Source organism: Acanthopagrus latus, chromosome 9, assembly GCF_904848185.1.
Source record: "Acanthopagrus latus isolate v.2019 chromosome 9, fAcaLat1.1, whole genome shotgun sequence".
NCBI classification, from domain to species: domain Eukaryota; kingdom Metazoa; phylum Chordata; class Actinopteri; order Spariformes; family Sparidae; genus Acanthopagrus; species Acanthopagrus latus.
In genome coordinates this window covers 12,685,905-12,703,781 of record NC_051047.1, presented here as the reverse complement: position 1 = coordinate 12,703,781, position 17,877 = coordinate 12,685,905, and the positions used below count along the sequence as shown (strand labels likewise).

Below are 17,877 nucleotides of genomic sequence, written 5' to 3'. Positions count from 1 at the left end.
TGTCAGTGAGCTGACAAATGTGCGTATTCGCCCGACACACCGTGACATACGTCACGTAACTGCCGCTGCGCAGAGGACTGCGGGTCAGAATAGCCAGAAAAGCAGCTGGCTGGCTTGTATACTGCAAAGTGCAACCAGATGTTGTAGGGCATCCTGGTACTTTTTACATAATGCATTTCACATACTTCACATTGGGACATGCTAAAACCTGTATTCTAATACAGGATGTCTAAGGGAACTGGTCCCCCACTGTCATCCCATATTTATACCCCAGTGAAACAGGAAGTCACGGTAGATCAATGAGGAGTTTGATGTAACGATGATGTAAATATCCTTCAGTAGATTTTAATGACACGATTTTTTTTCAACAATTGTGCCAGAAGCATTTCGAGAGAGAAGTGTTTGACTTTTAATTTGTTTTTTTTCTTCCGTTAATTTCACTCCAATAACATTTTTGTGAATATTCTGAGTGAAAGACCGAGAGGCTGAAGCCCAAAGAGGTGTTTTCACAGCCTGCTTTGCTCATGTTCACCAAGGGTGGCAATAATTCCAGAGGGCAGCATTGGAAATGAAAACAACATATCGATACCAGCGCCTTTACCGACCACCTAGTTCTGCTCCAACCATAAAGTCAAGGTCAATGCCCTGTGGGCAGCGGGGTCTTGTAGAGTCGGCGTGGGCTTTCAACCTCTGAGCCCCTCGACAGCGTAAAGGTTTATTTACCCTGCATGTTCAGTTGTGTGGGGGTGTGGGTTTGTGTGTGTGTGTCTGAGTTAGGAAAAGAGAAGCAGCAGGTCAGCATGTCAGAGGATAAATGATGCTCAGAGGGCCTCCTGCAAGTTAACCAGGCACTTTTTTGACAGCCTCAGCAAATCACATCTCACCATTCATAAGTCATCCAATGCAGATGGACTTTCTCTCTCTCTATCACACACACACACAAACATAACTCCTAGGCTGTAAACTGCCGTCCTCCACCGGTCCATGCCATTCGTAAACTTCTCTCCAGCTCCTTCTCCCATGAATTCATATTAATGCACACATACCCAATGAAGCCAGGAACAAATGCTGCCACCCGTGCCATAAATCACGGTGACAAAAAGGGAAAACAGCATTCACTGCGACGAAAATCATAGTCCATCACTGGATGGTTTTCAGGCCGCTCTGATGCGTGCAGGTTCACCCTGCGAGAGCTTCTGGTCGCCTCTTGACAAAACAATCAGTCTCGAATGTGAGAGCCCCCACATCCAGAGATCTATTGATGCTCCCGGCGCTGATGGCAGGCACACTGATATTGCTGATGTTATTGTCAGCCAGCTCGGTTGCAGCTTCACAGGATGCAACAACACTGAATCCTCCCCCTTTGAGCACTATCTCCCTGTCCCACTTTCCCCCTTAATTTTTGGTTCTCCGTCTCCATTTTGCTCAAGTGCACATACGCCCTATGAGGAAAGATCTGTTTTGCATAAAAGTAAGTAAAAAGGCGACGCTCACAAATCCAGAGTCCTCACCGAGGATGCAGACACCGGAGGGCACACATGGACAGACAGTACTTAACGATCCAGAGCGGCGGGGCAGCATTCAGGCAAATAGATTATGATTTATCGCCAGTGAGGGAGGAAGCGCTGAAGAGAATGCAAAGACGGGACATTTCTTCTCATGCATGTCATTGGATTCATCGTGGCCAAGGACAGAGAGAGAGAACCATGAAGACCGGTGCAGATGAACATCATACAGGTGTGAATAACCGAAGGGAAAGCTCAGCATCCACTATCTATATGCAGGACGGATGTGTTGGTCTATTCCGAGAAGTGAAGACATAAGGAGCCACAGTATCAACAGCTTGCAGAGTGTGACTGGTCTTCTGAGGCATGTGCACAGCTTGTTGCAGTCACCTTTGTATACCACTCCGTTTCACGCGGTGTGACTCACTGTGATGCGAGTGTGAGTCAGAACAGTGAGAAATCTCGGTAATACAAGAACTCGTGATGGCGTGTGGAGGTTTAGCCCCCCGTTTGTTTCGAGTAAAGAGGAAACGTGGCTGCGAACGGTCGGAGGAGATGGGCGCACTACCTGCACCGCTAAAAACAGCACTACAGTTTGTTATTGATGTATCAGCAGCAGCCGGCGGTCTCTAACGGCGGTGTAAATTCTGCTTGAAAAATTAAACAGTGTGGTCCATCGGAGGAGATGTGAAGACGCTGCTCGCGATCGTCGCGGGCCGATCACATGACTCACATGCCGCACAAAACACACAAGACACCTACAGACAGCCAAACAACAAAAACACAGAGGGTCCCACATCATTCATTATGGATTAAAAACATGCACAAATTTACAAACACGCAAACTGACACGCACGCTGGAATATTCTCATCTCATCCATAATTGATAAGCACTAAAACCGTGTGTGCACTTCCACTGGCTCTGCCTGAGAAGGAGTAAACTCATGCTAAGTTTGCTACCAGGCAGCGTTCCCCTGGGACCGCTGCATTTAGTCTCTCTATTCTCTGAGGGCCCGTGGAAGCCCGGAGAATCAGCTGCGGAGCTAATTAACTGTTCCAGGCATTCGTTGTTTTATTTGTTTTGTTCAGAATTTAAATGAGCATTTAAATACCTGGTAGGTGGGATGACCTTGCGAGTAAGCCTGTTTTAGAATTTATGAGGAAATTGTTCCCTGGGCCTATTTCTCTTGACCTTTCCTACTCAAGCTAATCTCATGATTGGTCGCATGCAGGACTTTTCACTATTGTGAAAGGGTAAACAGGAGTGGATGGAGGAGACATACTAGTCCTGAAGCATTTTTTTAAACAAGTCTTGGGAGTTGACAGCCATGTTTGCAGCTCTGTGAGGCTGGTGCAGTGAGTTAAAATAAAGTCACCGTATTAGTCGATTGATTTAGCACACCAATGGACGCCAACCACAATGTACGGCTGAGGCTGATGGGAAATACATTAGTACGCGCTTATAGTTGTGCTGTATCAGGGCCTCTCAAAGCTTTGATGACTGGGCAAAACACAATGAACTTGTCAAAGGCTTTTCATGACTGCTCTCGAAATGGCATTAGACATTACATTTCAGGCAGGCCACTTTAACCGTCACCCGAGGTCCGACAAAATAAGAGTCGATACATTTTTCCTGAATTTTCCTCAACCACTTTCCACCCCAGCTTCACATTTAATAGCCGAGTCGTCTAGCAACACCACTTACTTTAACTGACAGAATACTCATGAGGGCCACTATTTGCAATGCAATCAGTATCATCCCAGACAACCTGACTAGCAATAGCCAGTCAGCTAGCCTAGCTGGCTACTCGAAGGAAGAGACGCACCATCATACGTAAGCACTGATGCTGCTCACTTTGTCGAGACCGTTTACGTCAATTCGTTGGCTCTTCAAAGCATTGAGTGTAAAGAGTGAGTGACCTATCATTAGCAAAGCTCTGGAAATCATGTTAACACTGGTGCTATAAGTGACTAGCTAACATCGCTAACAGTTATCTGAGACACTGAGTAGCTTAGCAAAAAAATTTAAAAATCTCTGGAAATCAGGCTTAAGTCGATGCTCTTTTAAGTGACTACCTTAATAGTTACTAAGAGCTGACTATCAAAACAGACTTAACCAATACAGTGTTGATGAGATTAAGCTAACGTTAGCTACTGCAGGGCTGATAATAGTGTTGCCAACTTGGTGACACGGTTGCCACCTTTCAGACCCTTTTGTGACTGTATTTCTTAAAAGCGACTAGCGGCAAATTATTTGTGACTTATTGCGACCATCAGGGACAAGCGGAGAGACATATATTCAAATGATATTGTAATTCATTACCCATGCATGCTGCTCAGAGTAAGCAGAGAGAGAGCAGTCAGCAGCTCCTCTGCCAGCAGCGCCGGGGTCGCTCTCCTCTCCTTCCTCGCCATGTGCGAGCTGTCAGTTGGTGAGGCGTGCGGGGCAGGCAGGACGACGCCACTCGCTGCTGGAGTGGGAGTTCAGTTTGTGACTTCTGTGGATGTGTGATGATCTCACTCCGAAACTTTCCCAGTCGCTGAGCCCGTAAATAGGCCATGTTAATAGTTCGAACGTCTCCCTCACTTTCTCATTCTCTCTGAATCAAACATTTAAGTAGTTTAGTTTCATCGTCTCGCTCCTCCAGCAGATTTGCATTTACTTTACAAATATGTTGTTCCAGTGTGCAAACTGCAAAAAGTTTTTTGCTTACCTCGGGATCTTTTTTCCTCTCCCTGTGTTCCCGGTGCTGGTGTGTTCATACCACTATAAGGTGATCTTTAAACAGTAAAATGTCTAGAAGTATAAAACTAGTACACTAACAGCATATCTAAGTTATCTTGTACTATAGCTCACAGCAGGTGCACTAAAAAATAAAACTTAGATTTACAAGGTACCCTGATAGCTCACCTGGCCTTGAGGCATATTCCCAGCAGCGGCTTTGATTTCGATTTCGATTCCTGCCTTTAAAGGAAACAAACTTTAAACTTTTAGAAATTATGTGCCGGATAAGTGGTGACCAAAGTTGTCACGGTCCAGGATTAGAGGGACATACATGGATGTCTGCGGCAAATCCAAAAGCAGTCCTTCTGATAGCTGTTGACACATTTCACTTAAAACCACAAAACTGCGCAAGAGGAGAAGTCAAAGGATCTACGTCATTAGAATAACACTAACAGTCTGGCCAACATCTTGTCTGCACAGCACATTAATTGCAATCCAATAGTTGTTGAGATACTTTAGTCTGGACCAAAGTGATGGACCCACCAGATAACCTTACACGGTGTCAGCGTGTGGAAAACCTCTCTCTGATCTATTGTACTGACTTTCATTTCCTTGATTCCATCACGGACCAACTATGTAGAGTTGTGGCTATAAAAAGAGATCTATACAGGGAAATGTGTAATTATCATCTGTAAGAAAAGAAAAGGTTCATAATGCAACCACCACAGTGAAACCATTATTTCTTCAGGCGCTTTTACACAGTTGTATAGCAAACTGGGGGCGGAGGAGCAGCAAGGGCAAATAGGTTCCTTGTGACCCACGCCTCTGTAAATCAGGAATCCCTCATCTACTGTAGCCTACCATGCTGCAGGGCAAATAGATCTTTTGTAATATTATTCCAAGCAAATTGTTTTTTAATTGTTAATAAGACTATGCACACTCAATCAGATGAGGCCTCTTCTGCATAAGTAAAGGTGGTAACAACAGCGAGCTAATCAGCGATGTGCATCTTGTTCTCCTGTGGGACGCCAAGTAATTATGAATGAGCAGGAGCAGGCAGAGCGAGTTCACTAATGTGCCTTTAGTGCTGGAGATGAGGAGAGAGGCAGAAAGATATAATTCTACTATATAATGATCCCGGAACGGGGGGAAGGGTGAATCACGGAGGCAAAGAGAATACAGCAGGGGAAAAGATACAACAAAAATATATGGCAGCTGAAAGTGCAAGAGCAGAAAAAACAAGGGGGAAGGAAATGTAAAAACCATGTTCCCGCGGGACGAGCAGCTACTTCAAACAGGACCTTTGGATGAGCCTGTTGAATATTTGACAGCGTATAATATACAAGGGGCTGCTCATTCACTGATTTATCTTGCATGATTATGAATATGGTTAAAGATACTGGTTTCAGTATGTATGAGGCACAGCTGGTTTGAAATTTCGACATGTGAATTTTACACCGACTCAAAGTGGATGTAGCGGCTCCCTGTGGTGGTGGTGGTGTGTTCCTGTGGGTGTGAGCGGTAGGCCCTGCAACCTTTGGTGGGAACTTGGCAGTGGCGGACTCAGGATGTTTGAGGGGCAGGGGCAAAAAATAAATAAATAAATAAAAGGACACCAGTGCACAGAAAGTCCTGGTAGATTTATAGTGAAGAGAGGTCCTTCACTGCATTTTCTCCACTAGACGAGCACAATTGAGGGTACTTTATCACCTTGTCTGCACTAGAAGGGCACCGTAAAGGGCACTTTTTTTCACATTTTCTCGACAGGGGAGGCCACCCTTGAGGGCACTTTATCGTGTTTTCTCCACTGGGAGGGCGGCGAAGAGGGCGCTCTCTCAGGCCGATCGCCCCCACCTGCACCCTCCCTGAGTTCCACCCATGCTGCGCACTGTGGCACTCAGCTGAAGTCTGCTCACATCTCTGCCGGAGACAGAAACACTCACAGCAGTCCTCTAAAGATCAAAAGCTATACATGATGGCTTTCTGACTTATTTTTGGTGTAAAATCTTTTTTGAACTTTAAATATCTGCTCTCTCTCTTTGTCTCTCTCCTTCCCTTTTTTACCTTTTTCCCTGTGTTTGTTCTGCCATGAAAGATGTGGGCAATTCACACATGCGACCCGGAGGGGAAGTAATTATTACTCTATGCCCCTGACTGTCATCGGCCACATCTATGACTGCTTTTAATTATTAGTGATGGTGCCTGTCCATGTGGTTGTCATGGCACCGGAGTGAACAGTCTCTCATGAGTGGCTTTGATGTATAAGTTCAGGCCCATCCATGTCTGAATCCTTCTGGCTCCACCACAGCCGCTTCTCACATTTGCCCTTCTGCATTAACAATTCCCACCAACAAACAGTGTGTAAACAGTGCAAGATAATCCGGGGCGGGGAGACAGCGTCAATTAACTGATTGTGAGACTTCAACACGGCTTAAGGAGTGTGGAGCACGTGTAGGTGCCGACTACTCCCTCACTCGGAATTGTGTTGCTGTCTTTGCGAGGCGGCAGTTGACACACAGGCGTACAAAACGGCTGTCATCACCCATTAGAAGAGAAATCGGTCACAGGAGATTTCCCTGGTGATGCACCAAACGCATGCATTATACACGACCTCCGCGGTCACGTGCGCGCGCTCCTTACGCGAACCTTTATGTACACACACGCAACAATCCGATGGGCAGAGATGATGACATTATCATCCGCCACTACGTGTGATGTTGAAATGGAAATACAGATTTTGAGGCATCAATATTTCAGCCGGTCTGCGAATTGCCTCCAAGACATGTGCTGCATTATTGAGAGTGAGCTGCTTGCAGTTTGAAGTATGTCATGGGTGATTCTCATTGACAGGAGGAATTCTTTCGGCAGACAAAAAGATGAGCGATCCTGTCGACGTGGCTTTATTCTTTCAGGGTGTCCTAAGGAAAAAAAAAAAAAAAAAAAAAGGGCTCCAAGTTCAACAGATGAAATGTTACATTTTTGATTCCTCAAAAAAAATAAATAAATAAATAAATCCAGCTCACAGGCTTGAATTTCTGCCCACTCTGGCTAAATGGTCAGTGGCAGCACTTCTACACAGGATTGACTAACAACCACACGTCTTTAGTAATGCATTGATTTAAACCGAGTGGGTGGTTGTTAATGTTAAAGCAGTGCTGTATGCATGCACACTGAGACACACACAGTACACTTCATTTTCAAGTCATTTTGCCTTAACCACTCTCCCAGCAGACAACCACTCCACAGTGAGTAGCTGTGTGAACACCTACTGATGTTGAATGCATTATAAATAACAGCACTGTGTTTCTAATCGAGAGCAGTGTAAAAATATGTGTTCGTGCTGATAAATCAATGATATGTTTACAATTGAATATATGCTCGCTTGCACTGACAAGGAATCCCCCCTGAATATGAGGGACTTTTGCCCAAAGTCGCCATCTAGTGTATGAAAACAGAGACAGCAGTAAAAGCCAGAAGGACAGCTAGGTTTTTATAAATTCATTCCAAGTGTTTAAACATTGAGAGTCTTTAAAAAAAGACCCAGAGAATAAAGAGCAAAAAAAGAAACCCTAAAACTTGGCATTAAAAGTAAAAGCTCCAATTATGCCTGGGAGTGTTATATTACAGATTATATTATTGGAGTAGTTATTACTGATCATGTGTAGTTAGCCTTGCATAGATGTATATGCTCAAGTGGAGCTCATTTTTTTAAGGTTTTAATATCTGAGATTTCAACATTAATACAGCAGCAGCAGCTATTTGCTATATAGAGGTATAGTGGCGTGCCTGTGACAGTGTACTGAGCAGATTATAACCTCACACTTCTTACGAGCGTGTTGAGATCTGAGCTTCTCTGTTCCTCTGTAGCCGTGTCAGCTGAGCGTGCATGGCAGCGCACGCAAGTCCCTCTCTGTCCTCAGCGCACGGCAGCCTCGTATCAAACTTTCTCATATTACTGCTGAACAGTACAAGTTCAGTAAAATATGTTTCTGAAAACATTTTAGGCCAGAAGTGGCAATTTTCGGTAGTGTAAAGAACTGTAAACTCTGGTGTTCTCTATATCTCAATCTGCTGAATTATTAATGACTGGCAACAAATGTAGTTCAGTAAAACTACAATATTTCCCTTTCTGATGTAGTGGAGTGGAAATAATCTGGTAAAGTACCAAGACTTGCACCCTGTATTTAAGTTCAATACTCAAGTAAAGTTACATTTCGCCACTATATTAATTCCGTATTAATTATACTTACTGTTTTCTTAAATAGGGTTTCAGTTAAGCTTGTCTTGAAATTTAAAGGTGCACTATGTAGTTACGTAGTTTTAGCAACCTCAGAAAAGACTGCACATTAATAATACATTGTAGTGTGGTGCAGCAAGAAACCACCATCAGAAAGCCACAAATAATGCGCAGAACAGCACCACTCTGCAACAACAGTACAAATAGGATCTCAGCACAAAGCTCGAGGCATCAAACCTCCGCTAGCTTAGCCGGATTTCTATTGTAAAGTGAACACAACTCATCACTCTCCAGCTGCAGTTTCCTGTTGTGGGGAAGACTCAGCGAGTCGATTACCGAGTGCAGTTAGAAATGCTCAATTCCGTTCTTTTCCTTTTACGCTCTTGACTGGTAGGCAAGACACATATGAACTTTGATTGCATTAACAAGGGGTAATAATCATTCATTTTCATCCTTGAGCCGCAGAACTCTACTGCACTCAGTAATCGACTCAAGAGTGGTGAGAATATAAACAATATCCTGTACTGCATCTGCCAATCCAAAGGTAAAACATCAATGGTTCATTCATTAGGTTGCTTTATATTCATGAAGATTCAACAGGTCTGCCATCTCTCTACTCAAATTTAATAGTAGGGACCACATTTGAAGTCAAACTGCAAAGAATCCACACTTCATTGATGACTTTTAATCTGCAAAACCAAATCTGAATTGAGCAATATCTGAAAGGTACATTATTTCTATTCCGTAGTGTATCCTGTGGGTAGTCCATTTTTAGCAAAACAGAAATGAGAGAAAACTGTCAATGAGGTATGAAACATTGCAGAACTAAAAAATCTATTTAACACAGTGCTCCTTGGGCCTTTTATTTCCATTATTAATGTATGCTTCAAACGTACAGTGTAAATCAAACAATATTGAGGAATGTTTACAGATGTGAAATCAGCGTCACCTCAGCTCCAGTCGAGTAATAATCGTCTCAATGCCCCAGGAGACTCGCTTTAAGTTATCTGTTCACGGAGGAGATTGCTGCAGGACAGGATGAAGTCCAGAGAGTTTTGTGGAGGCACTGTGCAGCTTCACTCACATCAAAATTGATATGGATTTGGCTGTCAGACTGTGACCCCTGACCTCTACCACATAAATGTCTCTTCCACTGGCTGCTGTGTTGTGTTGCTGGGACGGGCAGGTAGAGTGTCAACCAGGCAGATGTCTCAGCGGTCCAGCGAACGTTTCTGGATTGCCTCGGCCACTGCGGTGCGCAGGAGTGCGATGACGGAACGGGGGTCGTCGCTGCCGATCACAGCACTGCCTGATACGATCATGTTGGCCCCAGCCTGAAGCAGACAGGAGCGTTCACTTCAAGAACCTGATGTGAACTTTAGGCTCTTAGTCTACTAGACACATAAGTGCGTTTGTATTGCTTACCTCTGCACACTTGTGAATGGTGTCAGGGCCGACCCCTCCGTCTACTTCAATGTCTAGCGAAGGGAACTGACTCCTCAACCAGCTCACCTGGGAACGCAGAGCAATAACAGACGGAGCTTGAAATCTGCATAACTCCATTTCTGCAACACGATTTTCAAGTGTTAGCAGGACCGCCAAAAAAAGACACAGCTGTGAATCAAATCAAAAGCCTTCCTGTGGACCAAATTTGAATTCTAGTCAGACAGAAATACTGCGCTTTGGTGAACAAGTTCTTCTATCTGGGCTGAGAGCTGATGTAGACATTTAAGAGTGGCAAGCACTGGAACTGACACTCATCTTTATTTAGGGCTTACGCAACACCAGTTTGTGTAGTTCTGTAGTTTGGCAGAGACTTATTTCAGTTAACAATGACAGTGAAAAACTTTATTTTGTACTTGTGATGTCAGTCTGTGTTTTCCAGTCCAGACACTACAGCTACTTTTCATTTTACATACGTCTCCTCCTGAGTTAAACAGGAACATAATAACCACCCTGCTGTTTACAGATCCTGCCCTTTCTCAGCTGAGTGTGTCATATCTTGGTTGCAGATTACCTAACAAGTGTCTAAGCACCGTGGTCTCCCCTAACAACAACCTGTTCAAGATGCGAGAACGCATCTGTAATTGCAGTGGCTCGGAGAGGATTGGCACTGCACATTTAGTATGTAATTTCAGGGTATGGTATTCATAGGGGAAAGGCAAAACATCATTCTCCCAACTAGCATCGTTATATCTGCCTTTAAAAATCAGACAACCTCTAAAAGCGTAGACAGTATGGTAACTGGTGATGGACCGATTATCTATCTGGCCAACTATTTGAGTCAACACTCAGCATTTTTCTGATTATCTGTATTGGTGTCTTTTGTGTCTGATTGCCATTCGAATAAATACATTCTGTCAACCCCCAATGATGCTCATCAGTTTTCAATTTACTGATTTTAACAACGGTGGTTAACTATCATGTCTTGGATTTAGTAGGGCCATGAGATGTTTTATTTGACAATTTCAAAAGTTACAGATTAACTTGGGATAATTTTTGTCTTTTTCTCAGTGTTTTCTTACTTTCAGAGTACTCCATGAGTGGTAACAGCAATTAAAACAACAGGGAACTTAGCTGTGAGGACATTAGGAACATCCCTAATTGCATCAAAGGGGGTGTTAATAATTGTAAAGTTTTGAGGCCTACTTTGTGTTACTGTGGTTGCTACGGGGTCCTTGACGTTCTGTCCTCACCTTGGGCATCATGTCCTCCATGAACTTCTGCCCGCCAAAGCCAGGTTCAACGGTCATGACCAGGGCCATGTCGATCTGGTTGGCCCAGGGTGCTAGCTCTTCAACAGTAGTGCCAGGCTTAATGGCCAAACCCACCTGCGAAACACAGGCAGGCAAACACAGTTACCTCAGCTCGTACATGTTTGTACTTTGGCTGCTGCGAATACTTCCCAACATCAGTTCCTAGAAATAGCAATACGAGTTTCTCAAGAGTGGCGTTCTACTCCGTGTACATTAGAGCTTCGATGCATTGCAGCACTGCGGTCTCACCTTCATGCCACTCTCTCTTATCTCCTTGATGAGGTTTCCAGGGTTGGTGGTGGCCTCTAAGTGGAATGTGTACTGGTTGGCTCCTGCCGCAGCCATGGGCTTCACCCACTGCTCCGGCCGAGACACCATCATGTGCATGTCTGCAACGGTAACCACTGTCACTATAATGCTGCACTCCCAACCACACAGCAGAGGCATTCATGACTCAATGGCATAACTGGGTTAGTGTTTGTTAAAGTCTAGCGTGCTTTCTCTCACCAAAGAAAGGGTCCTGGCCTACTGACTTCCTGAGGCACTCCACCATGGGATGGCCAAATGTGAGGTTAGGGACAAAGTGGCTTCATGGGGAAACAAAAGCAGACATTTTTAACTTTGAGTCGTGATGGCAATCTCTCATCTTGCAAAAACAGCCTCTAACCAATGTCTTATGCAAGTTAAGTGTGGAGGAAGACAGAAAATGTCCAAACAAGCAGGAAGGAGGAAGAAGCATGATGTCAAGACTTGGAAGAAAGAAAATGTTTGACACTCTGAGGTCTTGAGAGCCTCTTCACTGACAGACTTAAGCCAGATAAAGTCAGTTACATAAACACTGGCTTCCCCTGCTTAACTTCTGGCATGCTAGCTTAGCTTGTTGACGTTAGCCAACTTGAGCTCCCACGCACTGACTGAACTTGCTCGCTAGCCGTTAGCATGCTAGCTTATGTTATCTGACTGGCTGGCTGGCTGATAAACTGACCCGTCCATAACGTCGAGGTGCAGGTAGTCTGCCCCGCACTCCATCATCCGCACACACTCGCTGCCCAGACAGGACAGGTCGCTGCTCAGGATGGACGGACCGATCTTCGCACTGTAAGCCATGCTCCTGCTGCTGGAAGTGCCTGCATGCAGCCTGGCTGCTAACAACCCCAACACACTTCTCTTCAACACATTCATAGCTAACGGCAGCTCAAGTTAGCCACGACGGAAAGAGCAGCTTCCGGCAACAACCTTCAAAATAAAACCATCACATCTAATGCCACTGTGTAGTCAGTAATTGACTGATGTTTATAATTTTAATCATCATTTTACCCTGTATTATTATGTTTTCACTTGTATTTACATATTATTTTGCTGTATGCATTCCCCTTTTTTGGCATTCATGACTCCATAGATATGTGGCCATTTAAAAAAAAATAGGATTCAATGGTGGACTTTCCAGAAAGGCATTTGCATTCTATATCTTAGTTTTGTAAAATTAAGTAAGTGAAACTGACAGTACTGAAATAAGCATAGCCCATATACTGTACAATCTACAGCATAGCCTGTTGTTTGATTATATTCTGCGGTAAAATATATCATCTTTAAACGTGTAGGATCACTAATTACTAATTATTTTCATAATCTGGGTATTATGATACACTTGGTGCTTGCTTTTGGCCCATAGCCCACCATTAATTTGCGATTTTGGCCCTTCAAGGTTGAAACATTTTTGCAAAATTCCATTCTGTCGTGTGTGTGTGTGTGTGTGTGTGTGTGTGTGTGTGTTTTGGTTTTGTTTTGTTTTGTTTTGTTATTTTTTGTGCACCTACTAATTATTTTGATGGAAAAACTCCTTACTTCCGGTCGCACTCGACCTGTCAGCGTGTAACTTGATGCATCCATCCGGCCCACGTTCTGGCTTTAAACTTCCGCCTTCAAAATAAGACATTGATTAGGTTACTTTTTGACGCTAGATGGCGCAAATCTCATACAGGTGATGAACTCTCGTCTCAGCCCAGCGCTGCGGGTTTACTGCGGACGTCTGGTTGATGAGTGAGGAGAAGATTGTTGTTTTGCTATCTGACTTTATCTTCCCCTGAATACTTTTCTGCCCTGTTTGTTTCATTTCCTGCCCTGTCTTAATGTTTTAACTCACCGTATACGAGGCGTCCTTGTTTTTAGCTTGTCTGTTGAGTGTTTATTCTGAAATATTGTCTTGATTTTGGTTGTTTGTCAAAGTATAAATTAAGTGTATTATAATGGTTAGCTGCAACATGTTTCTGCAAAAATGCATTTTTTTATGTGTCTGTACTATGAACAATAGTAATTGAAAATGAATTATCTGAGAAGTAAATTTCTGTGAAAATTCTGTGAATGCAACTTTAAAAACAGATTTACTTTGGGTTGTTTTGAGTAATAGTTTGTTGTGTAATATGGGAGACAGCTTTATAATCAGTCTATTGTTAAGTAATGTGGGACACAGTTCATGAGGCTAACAGTTGTAATAAGTGCAACATTTCAAAATCTTTTGAATCATTTCTCAATTCGAATCATCCAACATGCTCCCTGTTTCTATTTTCTCTCAGTATTTGGCCACAGCCCTCAAGTCTTAATGTCTCTATGAGATACACAGACTTCCTCTTGTCAGCCACCACCCTCCATCTGTCTCTGTCACTCTGCTGTGCCATCTCTTCAAATATAAGTTGTGCACCAGTATGACTAAAAAGGCCTAGAAATGGCCACACAGAGGACAACATTTGTCATACTTGGTGCTGTAAGGACACAGACATTTAATTATATTAAGCGTCTGGGCTTTAGAAAAGTAGGTTTTATTGATTCAAGCAGCTGGGTTGATGGAGGACAGGCAGTGTAGCCTGCAGAGTTACTGATGTCTGCCAAAGACCTGTGATGAATCTATTCCTCAAAAGAAAGAAAAGCATTTACAGAAATGAAAAAAAAAAAAAAAAGATGAGTGCTTTTGGGGCAGGTGAAACACTCCACAGTCCTGAATGATTCAACAATGCCACAACTGTGAAATCATACCAGTTTCATCATGTGTTGTCAGGTTAGTTGATAAGGAATACGCACGTTTGAATTAGTACCAGATGTCCCATAATACCTGCATAATCCTGTTTTATCTCCCACAGTTAGGCCCCATAAATCTCCAGATATTAAACTTTCAGTATCTTCTCTGCACATCAGGCCTCATTATACACTGTATGATTTGTTCGTCACCTCTATCGTCTTTGGACACAATCCACTGAAATGCTATGAATGCTCCTCCGATGAGCGTGGAAGTTGTTGTGATTTATAAGAAGCAGATGGCTGAGGTTTTTTAAAAAGCCTCTGCTGCGCTCTGCTGAGGCTCAGCCCACAAAGAGCCACACTCATACACCCAGATTGGCTAAACAGAATTTGACATTTATGAGTTTCACCCACGTTTTGCATTACTGCGGCAATGATGGAAACACTGGTGGCACGGCGCGCACCGGCCGACAGGGCCCGTGATATATGTGATTTTTGAGCGGGGTTGAGGCAGAGCAAGCTGGCGTCACAAAGAGCCGGGGCCTCAAAAGTCTCTGAGGAAGGTAGTAAAAAAAAAAAAAAGCTTCGTTTTGTGGAGTGGTGCCATAGCTGCAACAGTTTTATAAGTCTGGACACACGAAAGTCCTTCAGGGTGTCTCCTGAGTCTTGAGAGCGTCTGATGAAGATTCACTGCTGCTCATTTAATGACAATTATCTCCTTAACTAGGACAATTAAACGAGTTTTTTTCAGTTAGATGAGCATTTTGGAGCGGCTCATTTCCACAGAGGTCGCACTCAAGGTTGATGCATTGCACCGGCCTGCTTGATGCAAGTGTGTTTTGTCTTTAAATGGGGTCATTCTTTGTCCTGCAGCTGCCACTACGACACATTCTTCACACTTACTGTAAACAGCTCTAACGCCGAGCACATTATTTCAGTCAACCAGCGGCTTCTGCTCACTGGAGGTCTCCATTAAAGACACCTTTTTTGTTTTAGTAGAGGGAGGTCAGGAATGTGACTCGCAGTCATTTTCGGGATGGTGTCAAGCTGTTCTCTGTTGCTCACTGTTGACATGCTCTCAAAAGACACACATACTCACATTCTCATCTCCTCCTGACAATATTTACGACACCTTGAATATTCTGAAAATAAATGCTCACGATGACATAATCATTCTCAGTGGTGTGAATCCCTTTGTATATTCTGCACATGCTCTTTATTTGTACAGATGAATAAAGTTATTGCTAATTTGTTTAAAGGAAGCCCTATCATTCTTAAAATGTATTTCCTTTCCTTCAGCACGTTACGTAGGTTCTTGTGCATGTTAAAGATCTGGAAAGTTAAAAAGGTCCAAGTTCGCATCAACAGAAGCTCCTCTCTCCCACAGAGAACACAGCTTCTGAAACGCCTCATCAGTTTGTATTCCATGTCTTTGTGACATCACTCCTCATGTCACCGTGTCACAGATTTGCATAAATTTCAGGCGAGCGGATAGTTTGGCATGCAGGAATTGATTTACCTCAGCCGCTCTGATGTTGTTAGCAGTGCTGGGTCAGGCATGTGCGGACTGACCAATCAGAAGGGACTGGGTATTCAGGAGAGGGGAGCTTAAAGGGACAGGAGCTGAAACAGAGCGTTTGCAGCTGCAGCACCGGATAGCATGAGAAGACCGATGTGGTTTTTGAGCAAACATATAAACATATTCTGCAAGTAACCCAAAGTAAAGTTATGACCCCGAAAATGAGCACAGTATGTCTCCTTTAAGTCTTTCTTCTCCATACATTCTCGTCTTAAAAAGTGTACAGGGTGGGTCCTTCCAGATTTAATGGCGAGACTTTCTGAATTTATTTGGATGATCAAAATCCTTAAGTGTGGGAACGTAACTGTACATATTGTACTTCTTCACAGTCTTCGTGTATGGTCGGTTGTCCTAATGAGCTTGCGGATGAAAACGTTCTCGTTTCACGCGTTCCTGAATCTCAGTCAGCTGTGAAGACAATTAAAAAAAGTGTCTTTTGTTGGAAAGTGGAAGACTAATCAGTACCATTCCTGGCCTCGTATGTATTAGGTGTTACCCTTTTTTCCGAGTTTCTGGCTGTTGAACTGTTAATTAATGTGATTGTTTATTTTTCAGTCAGACTGTTCTTTCACTTATTAATTTATTTTCATCTCAGAGTGTTCCCACGAGGTATTAGCGCTTTTCAATAAGTTGGCATGCAGCTTCATCAGCACTTTCAATTGTGTCGCTGGAGGTTTAAATTTAGCCCCTACAGTTGGCTAATTACCAGCTTCACAGCGGCGTGTTTTTGAACGTGTTTGGACTTGATCAACAGTCTTTTGAAGTGCGTCGTTTACGGGCTGTGAAATAATTACCTGCTGAATCCACTGGCGAGCTCAGTCACAATGAAGAACCGACTGGAAACAACAGCCTGATATTTTACAATTGCTAACCTGCAAAGGAAACACTGCGTTGATTAGTTATAGGAAAGAATTCCAGTGTGTGCTTTAAGTGCTCTTCAAGATGTGTAGACTTGCATTCAGCAGTGTGCGAGCTGTACGCTTGGATAAGTCGGGTTTATGTGACCTTTGACCCCTGCAGTAGAAGGCAGGGACAGGAGCGGAGGCAGAGCTGCTCCAAGTTTTGTTTTTTTTTTTTCTTTTTCCAGTGCAGTGGTCGATTATTAAAGACTTGGTACACATCCAAACTTTTCATGTATTATCTTGATTGAAACCTTCCTCCTGCTTCCCTCCAGCAGTTGACACTAGCCTCCTGAGCAAACACGCAGCGATAAACCTCTTTCTTGTGATGGTCGGAAGGAGAGCGTGGAACATGTGTCCTCGCAGCCTCTCCCTTCCTGTACTTTATGTCACCGTGGTCGGGGTCCGTGAGTGGAAAGGGAAGCGTGGGGAGGGTGCTCCCTCCTCCCTCCCATTATAGGTTAATGCTCCCAATCAAGTTTGTTTTCCTGCCACAGGGGGGGTCACATGGAGCATGTTTCAGTACGGTTGCTCGGCACGCAAACTTGCATCGGGTGAGTTTTCGATGGCGAGATATGAGGAGACAAGAAGAAAAGGGTGGAGGCTGAGCCTGTCCGTATCAGAATAAAGGACCACATGGGCGTATCACAAGTTAAGATTGTTTATTGTTAAGGGGTGCCCTCTAGCGGTTGGAGTAATATTATGGCAGCAAAGGAGGATGTCATTGGACAGGGAGGAAGATTTGGTCAAAGAATTTTCACACAGGAGACTGCTGTTCCTGTCCAGTGTGAAACCAAAAGTCAGCTGTGTTATCTCAACTTAGTAATATAGTCAACTTAAATCATAGTCACTGGCAGTCGACCTAGTCAGCTGTCAAAGTATGAGAACGTGTTGTAGGATTCACTAGAACTTGTGAATGTCAGGTGAAATGTCAGCCTCCCCCTTCATACCTGTCAATGCTCACCAGATGTTGTGGAGAAGCTTTTCATGGTGCGCTCACAGGGAATGCACCAGCCACAAGGGCTCACTGTGTTCACCCGACCTGTAATCATTAACCTTGTTAAATTTAAACTTTGGAAATGCGAAATCTTAAAGCTGTGGACTTTATTCGATTTGCTTTTCATGTGATGGCAGGATTTGGGGTGTTCAGGTGTGTAGTATATA

At 43.7% G+C, this 17,877-nt stretch overlaps 1 protein-coding gene and 1 long non-coding RNA gene across 2 annotated transcripts; both read right to left on the bottom strand.

Annotated features, from left to right (window-relative positions):
• Window positions 1-3,834: 3,834 nt before the first annotated feature.
• LOC119025294 lies at window positions 3,835-8,772 on the bottom strand. Its single transcript, XR_005076770.1, has 3 exons — window positions 4,417-8,772; window positions 4,220-4,272; window positions 3,835-4,105 (listed from the first exon to the last, which is right to left on the bottom strand). It is a non-coding gene; the product is annotated as an uncharacterized LOC119025294 (long non-coding RNA).
• A 364-nt stretch (window positions 8,773-9,136) lies between these two features.
• On the bottom strand, window positions 9,137-12,411 carry rpe (ribulose-5-phosphate-3-epimerase). Its single transcript, XM_037110911.1, has 6 exons — window positions 12,209-12,411; window positions 11,731-11,810; window positions 11,473-11,612; window positions 11,164-11,298; window positions 9,893-9,979; window positions 9,137-9,801 (listed from the first exon to the last, which is right to left on the bottom strand). Exons 1-6 carry the CDS (start codon window positions 12,403-12,405, stop codon window positions 9,679-9,681), a joined length of 762 nt encoding a protein of 253 aa, XP_036966806.1. The 5' UTR covers window positions 12,406-12,411; the 3' UTR covers window positions 9,137-9,678.
• Between the last annotated feature and the right edge of the window lie 5,466 nt (window positions 12,412-17,877).